At 41.3% G+C, this 8,449-nt stretch overlaps 1 protein-coding gene across 2 annotated transcripts in view; it reads left to right on the forward strand.

Annotated features, from left to right (window-relative positions):
• pcdh19 (protocadherin 19) overlaps positions 1 to 7,929 on the forward strand; it is a 53,465-nt gene extending 45,536 nt beyond the window's left edge. For both annotated transcript variants that reach the window (XM_038699415.1, XM_038699416.1), the window contains exon 5: positions 5,271 to 7,929. In XM_038699415.1, coding sequence (XP_038555343.1) covers positions 5,271 to 5,830 — 560 coding nt within the window. In that variant the 3' untranslated portion in view covers positions 5,831 to 7,929. The remainder of the gene's footprint in view (positions 1 to 5,270) is intronic.
• Positions 7,930 to 8,449: the final 520 nt, after the last annotated feature.

Consider the following 8,449-nt stretch of genomic DNA (forward strand, 5'->3'; position numbering starts at 1 on the left):
GAGGAGAAGCATAAAGGATGGGCTTGTGCTGGGAGCTGCGAGGGATGAATCTGGGGGTGTCGGGGGGGATAGCTTGATGTGACTGAACCAGATGCTGTGGGGAGAAGGAGATGACTCGGTGCTGTGTGGAGAATGATGGCTAGCGTGGCGCAGTAAGGGTGCCCCTCTACTGTTTGTAAAAACAAGACCATCACACTCCATCTTGCCGCTCCCGCAGGAGCCAGGCCTCCAGGCTGATTTATGGCCCACAGACTGAATTGGCTGGCTGGGATGACAGCACTGCTTGGACTCTCCCTGGTGAGTAGTGTAGGAGGCTGCTTGGCCAAGCCTTAGCCTCAGCTGGCCGTAGAACTGCCCTATGCTGTAGTTAGGGCAGACTAGATGTTAAGCGCCATCCCTAGTGTTTGGATCAGCCAGGGCCAAAGCCTGTTAGGTCTCAAGCATGCTTTGGACTCTAAGCACCGACCTCATCCTCTATTCTGCTGGTGCCATATTTTCTGAATTTTCCCCTCCCCTGTGATACTTCCATCAGCTTCTGCATCACAGGCTCCATCAAGACTCTGTAGTAACAATTTAGATTTAATCAATCTTTCCCATGTGACTGCCAGGATGGAAAATTAATATGGAGAGCAATTAGAAAACAGCCATCTCACTGTCAAAGATACACCAAGATGAGAGCAGAAAAAGTAGATGGCATTTTAGAAGCAAATGAAATCTTTGTGTACACCACTCAGACATGGCAGGGAGTGTTGACTCCCAGGCTGTCCTCAAAAAGGAAAAACATTTATTCAACTTTCTGTAGATTGAATTCTTCTGGATTTAATACCAGCCCTCTCACACAGCAATGAAAAGAAACACAAAGCATAATGTCAGAGTTTCTGTTTGCCCCAGACACCAGAGCTGAATAATTGTCTTTTCAGAGATCGGCTATAGTTGATAGCTTTGTCACAGCATTCTGAGAGGGTTTAATATCAAAGACAGTGAGGAAAGCACAGGAAATCAAAACAAATCGGGAAAGTCTATGCAAGTCACAAGTAAAGCATGTCAAGGTTTAAATTATTCTAAATTATTTGCTTTTATAACAGCTACATCTAAGTAGCATCTACATTATACTGTCTGTCTGTTTAGGGGTATCTGTTTTCAGATGACAAACAGAATCAGGACGGTTATTGTTACTACTACAACAAAAATGTCAGCTTACAGAGGAAATACAAAAAAAGTAGTTTAAGCCAAAAGTGGCAGACGTTCTTTACAAAATGATTTATCATGCCACACTGCTGTTCCAAATTCCTTTTAGGGTTCATCATGCTGTAAAACCAAACTGACTGAATTGTGTCATACTGCAAGTGCCCATCGCCTTGGGGCTCCAGTTAAATGAAGAAATACAAAATAGAGAGTTTTTCACATGAATCTGGGTCCACATCAACTCAAGCCAATCACTGACCCCCTAATCTGGCCTTCTGTTTCTTGTTGCTGTTTACACTAATTTTATAGGATTACATCATTGTTTTAAACCTTGGGGCTGTGTGCACTACTTTTGGAGGGAAAAGCGCTTTTGTTTTCCAAGCCAGGCTCCATGTGTTAGCCAAACAGGACACAAAATAGCTGGTGAAAGCTCAGGGAGTTTTTTGGAGGGGGTTGCCTCTTTCAGTGAACACATGCCTTCCCTTTTATGTCAGGGGATGTTAGTGTTTTGCTGATTCCTCTTTTTTTTGCTACATTAGCAACAAACAAATAGCACCTCCAGCTGTATGACATGAAGGGATCATTATATGCGGTGCACGAGGGTAACTTGAGCAAGGAGTTTGTCAGGTTGTGGGATCCCCATGCTGAAGATCTGTCTGCTGTAACTTGAAGTTAAGACGCCTTCATCTGATTGAGGGAAAGAGACAGGATTGAATCGGCTGCTGGCAGGCTGCAGATGCAAGATGAAATGGCAGGGAACGTGGGTTTTCTCCCTGTGCTGATGCAAAGTGATGCTATTCCAGGTAACTACAAACAGAAAAACATGGCCAGCATTATCAGGAGAATTTGTCTTTTGCATTTGAAGTGTCAATATTTATTATTTTTCAATGCCATGCACATCATTACATACATATTTAAAATGCTCCCCAGTGCCTCCTGACAGTCTTTGGACGTTAATTCAGTATTCATTCGTAGTATGTCGGATTTGATAGCAGCTCTGTGCTACTTGATACATGGATTTTTTTGGCCTCTACTCCCATTAGCCTGTTTGTATTTTACATGTGGAACTCTACAAAAACAGGCATCCACCTCCCGATGGAGCTCCCTCAGTAATTAATAGCTATTAAATTGTAGATAGGAAATGTTCCAAATGACATCCTGCTCTGTACTGTACTTTGAGTCTGTTCTTGGAACTGATTGGCAGGCTTATTTTCCTGATGACTTTAAATACACATTCACAGCAGGAGGTGTCTTCACTGTCTTCTGTTCTGTACTTGTTGACTTCCAAACCTAAGTACTGCTATAAAAGCCATTAATTCATATCCTACCATTACAGTTTTCTAATTTTTTGGAATAGAAGGCAATAGTTTTTTATTAGAAGTCGATGGCCTGTCACTTTTTTTATTTAAATTTTGTCTCTTACATTTTTTGTGGGTCTTTTAGAGGAACATCTGCGTTTTATGAAGCTCTGAGCAGAAGCAGGATGTCTGCATGTTAATAGCACTTGGCTTCCATAACAATGTCATTTACAACCCAGTTGCTTTCCCATAGACCCCTGAAGGAAAGGAGAGAAAATGGCATTCAGTGCATATGCATGCACTGCTAAGTAGAGAGCATACAACTTGTGTATATTTCTTTGTGCCCCAAGGCTTTTCATGCTTTAGAAAGTGCTTCAGGCTATAGAAAAAAGCATTTAGAGGAAATAGCATTCATTACCAAGATACTTGTAAATCTTTAATCAGTGGAGAAAAAGATCTACTTTGTCAAACGTGTCAAACAAGATTTGGGGAGTAATTTCAGATTACTAAATGTAGAGCTGAAGTCTAGCGTTTGTGTACAAGTTTGAAATGTCTGACACAACTTCCAAATGCATATTACATACATTTTTTCAGTGGCAGCAAGTACTAAAATATACTATTTCCAAATATACTTTACATTGCTGCTATGACTGAAATACTGACTGACTTTAGCATTTTTATTGTTATTACCAATAAATCAAAGAAAAGGCCTCTAAAAGGAGTAAATTCAAAATACAGTCAATGACAAAGCAGTTACATAGGATTAAAAAAAGAACATGGGATTTGAAAGGGCTTTAGAAATATCGTCACAGTGGACAATCTAATCCAGTGTGTGGGAATGTTTTGTTTTTTATTCATCACCCTCCATTATGTTCCTGGTACCTGGTAAAGACTTTCTGTTGTGATTACATTATTACATTCTGATTGCGCCCCTTCTCTTTAAACAAAACCCCCAGCTTCCTGCCTTTTGTCTCCTTGATTGCCGCCAGTGCAGTCCCTTGGACCAATCAGCATTCATGCAAATTTACATACATACAGGAGTGCAACTCGTGGAAAATATATTCAGTTTGCTCATCCTTCTTTTTGGCCTCATAAAGTGATTTTAACTACATAGAAAGTGTTATAAAACTGCCTATTCATGCTGCAGAAGGGTGAATGTGGATAATAGATCATTCATGAAGTTCATTTTTTACACTGAACGAAATTTTATAAAATGCTAACTTGTAACTTGTGTTTTTGTAGATTATATTTGAGATGCTTATTACAATGACGTCCCTTGTAAGGAAGCGGATTTCTCAATCTGCATTTACTGGACAGAATGGCATGTCTGTGTGTGTCAGTCTGCGTATGTGTGTGCATTTAGACACAAACATGATCAAAGGAAGCAAATTCTGTGTCGCCTCTGTCTCATTATGTAGCATTCATGGGGACATTTGTCATTTTTGGTGATGGTGTTCATGTTTTCAGCCTTCAAGCATGATGATTCCTCAGGAACACCACCACATTTGGGTTCGAACCGCTCATGATACCCTTTACTCATTCACTCAGTCATCTATTCACCATGTTATCTGTCAGTCTCATCAGATTATACTTTATGAGAGACAGTTCTGGCATATCTGCCCCTGAAAAGCCTGTCTCCAATCTTTAAATATCGATCCCCAGGGCCTAAGCAGAGGTGCCTCTCATGAGTGCAGGAAAGAAGGGAGAAAAACAGATCATTAGTGATTTTAATTAGGTGATCTGTCAAGCTGCGATTGCCAGATGTAAGCGTATGCATTTGGGTCGATGGCAATCCCTCTGACAATCCCCTCTTGTCACCTTGGGCCTCTGGAATGGAGGATGGCTCTTGCTAGGAGTGAAACAAGCAGTAGGGGAGCGCAAAAATGTGTCACTGCAAATCTGTGTGGTAGGTTTTTTCTCAAGACTAAAGCAGGTGGAAAAACACAACTGCACAGACTTCCGAATTGTTATGTTTTCTAGGGCTGTGTAGGTGAGTGCATAGGCTACTATACATCTGTATTATCACGATCATCAATTTTGTTTAAATATTCGGGAGACAAGTAGCACCAAGCTCTTTCCACAATTAGAGTGTATGTGAATTACAGCAACTAGGAAAAACAAAATCACAGCATTTCAGTTTGAGTAAGAGAGCATGACACTTTTTGTGTTGTTATAACGATGCAAAAATTGTCTTGAAAGTCCTTCCCCTCCAACACAACAAAGTACGAAAGGGAGCAGTTATTCAGACTCAGGCAAATCTTTTTTTCACTCCAGCGTTAAACATCATTACATATTTATAACTCGGCGCCAGATGACAGAGACAGAGAGGGAGAGAGAGATGAACCAGGCAACAACACCGCAACTCGTCTGGTGTCTCTCTCTGTGAGATATCTGATTGCACTGTTTAAACCTGCCTTTCATCTGATGTTGCTACAGAAAACCCAATTATACAAGAGCTGCAAATGGACTTTTGATTTAACAATACATAATTTAATTGTCATATTAGAAGTGCCCCAAAACATCCAGCTCTAGTTATCAGTGACTACTGTTAACGGCACTACAGTCTTGAGCAGATGCAGGAATGCATTGCCAGTAAAAGTAAATCATTTAATTCAAACAAAATGCAGCATTGTTTTTCATTTATGTTTTTATTTTTTCATAACAGGTTTGACATACTTAAATCAAACGAAGGCCATATGAGAGAGAAAACATGATGAAATCTAATGAGCGTAACAATTGAAAATGAAGCTGATTTTAACAATCATGTTTTCTCTTTGTCCCCCACAGATCCCAGTGAAGGCTTTCATTGCCAGGATGAGTGTCGCATCCTAGGCCACTCTGACCGCTGTTGGATGCCTCGTGTTTCAATCCCGGCACGTGCCAAGTCACCCGAGCATGGCCGTAATGTCATCGCATTGTCTATCGAGGCCACCACAGTGGATGTGCCCCACTACGAGGATGGCACCACCAAGAGGACTTTTGCCACCTTCGGCAAGGATGGGCCTGAGGACGTGGAACGGGGAGAGTTAAAGGGAAAGCGGACTCAGGAGTCTCAGGTGTGTAGCCCCAAGGCCAATGGAGGGGCTGTCCGTGAAGCTGGCAATGGGCGCGAGGCAGCCAGCCCCATCACTTCCCCTGTGCACCTGAAGAGCCCGATGTCCAAGCCGTCATCTGCCTACAACACACTGAAATGCCGCGACGCAGAGCGAATCGCCAACCACAGCCTGCTGCGGCAGCCGGAGGGGAAGGACAGTGAGCCAGCTGTCAGGGAGATCAACACGCTTCTCCACGATGGCAGAGACAAGGAATCCCCCAGCAGCAAGCGCCTGAAGGACATTGTGCTTTAGCGAGCTTCTCTATGACACACACCAACATGCATACACACATACAGTGTAAACTCACATATATGTACCCCACAATAGCTGTGTGTACACAGAAGAAAGTTAGGCTGTGGAAAGAAGGCTACGGAAGGAGAGAGAGACACACCCATTTGCAGTATACAATATTCAAGAACCAGCTCGGGCTGAGGATGATGAACTGTAGTATGCTGCAGCTAGTTGTGTGCTCAAGCTGAGGTAGTGGATGTGGCTTTGTTGTAGTCGCAGTACTTTTTCCTTGTTTGCTTTTTGTTCCATTTTCTTTCCGAGTCTGCAGTGCGTGGACAGGCAGGTTACTGTTGACTGCATGGACATGGCCAGTGGAGCTCTCCACCCCTTGCGCCAAAGCAGGACACTACGTGTTTGGACACCTGAGGTGCCAATTCATTCAAGTACAGTTATGCCTTTTGAACTACTTTTGTATCACAAACTGATATTTGCCTTCTTTGGTTTTGCAGTTTGTTCTAGCTGCCAAAATCGCTCTTTGTTCCTTTGTATAGTGAGCTCCGTCAATGTAATAAACGACAATTCACAGGATTCATCTAAAAATACCCTCAATTTACTCCAACAGTTTTCAGTGCATTCAGGAGAAGGAGAGGGAGGCCTCTCAGTCTCATTTGCCCCTTTCCCTGACTAATAAGAGAAACTTTCTCTGTGTATCCCTGAGGACATCCTAATGTCATCAGACTGTGAGGTCTTTACAGTATTTATATTTTATCAAGGATGGAGCTAAATGAACTCTCGCTATCTGCCCAGCCGCTCTGAACACTGGAAGTGGGACAGACAGAACCTTGTGTTCAAATTGAGTTGTATGAAAAAAAGACTGCTTTTGAAATCTCCTGTGCCCAACCTTGATTGTAGCCAGTGGAGCACCAATTAGAACTTTGTGCTCTGGTCTTGTACTTTTTTTGACTTTTGACTATGGGGCTAGGATAGAAGGGATCGTCACTCATGTCTTGCTATGTGAAACTCTCTATAGGGTTTACTATTATCATTTTTAATAACCCGTTGTTATGTGACAATCCCTTTAATGTTTTGTTTCAAGAGAAAAAAACAAATAAACATTGGTGTTCAACTGAAGCTACAGTAGCGTTTGTTACACAAACACAAAAATAAAAAAAAACATATATGCCAAATATATTTTATAAATAATTTAAAAATGTATAATGAGAATATTTAATGCTGTGTAGTTATTTTATGAGTAAGTTATACTTGAAATTAACTTGCTTTTGTTCATTTGTCTTTTGCTTTTATATTGAACCTGATTTTATTTTCAAAATGAACTTGGATTATTTTTTGTTTACTGTGTGACCCCTGGCAACTGTTGCAGTCTACCTTGTTGTAAAGAGTTTCTTATTGGTCAGTTCTTGTGCCATCAAGTTTCTGTGTGGGCTACTAGAAAATGTAAAAAAGACAAAAAAAACAACAAAAAAAGCGAAATCAGCACCAACATTAGTGTGTCAGTTCAATGAGCTTAGAGTGAGATAGCAAAAGAAACCAAAAAAGATGCAAACAAAACCGTGAAAATTGCAGGATGTTGCTTAATCTTAGTATCTAAGGAGGCGAAAGAAAGACTCCCAGTGTTCTTCAAGCTGGTAACAGGGTTCCACTAATGAGTCGGCTTTCCTATTGGGCCCAATCAAGTTTAGACGAGACTTTTTCAGCTTCAACTGAGGACATTTGGACATGCAGACTAGCTTTGCTCAGCACTGCTGTCACCCTGTGCCATCTGTGTTCAGTTGATCTCAAAGATAAGTTTGAGACCAGAGTGGTATAAACAGGGCTCTCCCCTCCTACGAGCCCCACACAACAGACTGTGTGGAATCGTGTCTGGCTGAACTAAGGTTTTGGAAGAACCGTGTTGCACATCAGCAATGTGGTTTTATGTTGCTTTGCAGTAAACTATGTACAATGTGGAAAAATATGAATGAAAATGGACAAATTGCATACAACAAACTAGATCTTGTAGCTGAATGTTTTGCTGGTCTCACCCATGGCTTCTGGCAACATGAAAATCGGAATAATCACTGAATGTATACAGCAGCTTATAATTAAACTATTAAATGTTCTCTGCTTTGTTTCCTTGTCTTTACTCAACAACTCCCAGTGTCCAAAGACATGCAGGCTACGTTAACTGATACATTTAAATTGTCCTTAGGTGTGAGTGTGAGTGGTTGTTTGCATATGTGTGGTCCCTGCAATGGACTGGCGACCTGTCCAGGGTGTACCCCACCGGGGATTGGCTCTAGCCCCCCTCTTTTTCTACAATACAACCCAACTTCCAGGATTTCCTCCTGACCAGAGCACTTCAAGCCCTGTATTTTATTTATTTTTATTTAATCAGTTTAATTTAGCCTAGACAGCGCACATTAATAAGCATAGATGCAAATGTGCCAGAGTTAGCCAAAAGACTATTTTCCATCTGTAGTCCCTGGACAGTTGTTACATAGTCAACCTATAAAACTTAAAAAACAATTGTAAAATTAATTTAACAATCTTTTAAAATGAAGTCATATACTATGAATGCATGCCTTAAAATGAGCTAGAAGGAACACAGACATTATACTGAAATGCTTTTTCATGAACTTC

This window comes from Micropterus salmoides, unplaced genomic scaffold (assembly GCF_014851395.1).
Source record: "Micropterus salmoides isolate LMB-PRFRI ecotype aquatic unplaced genomic scaffold, ASM1485139v1 Ms_hic_scaffold_5, whole genome shotgun sequence".
In the NCBI taxonomy this organism is placed as follows: Eukaryota; Metazoa; Chordata; class Actinopteri; order Centrarchiformes; family Centrarchidae; genus Micropterus; species Micropterus salmoides.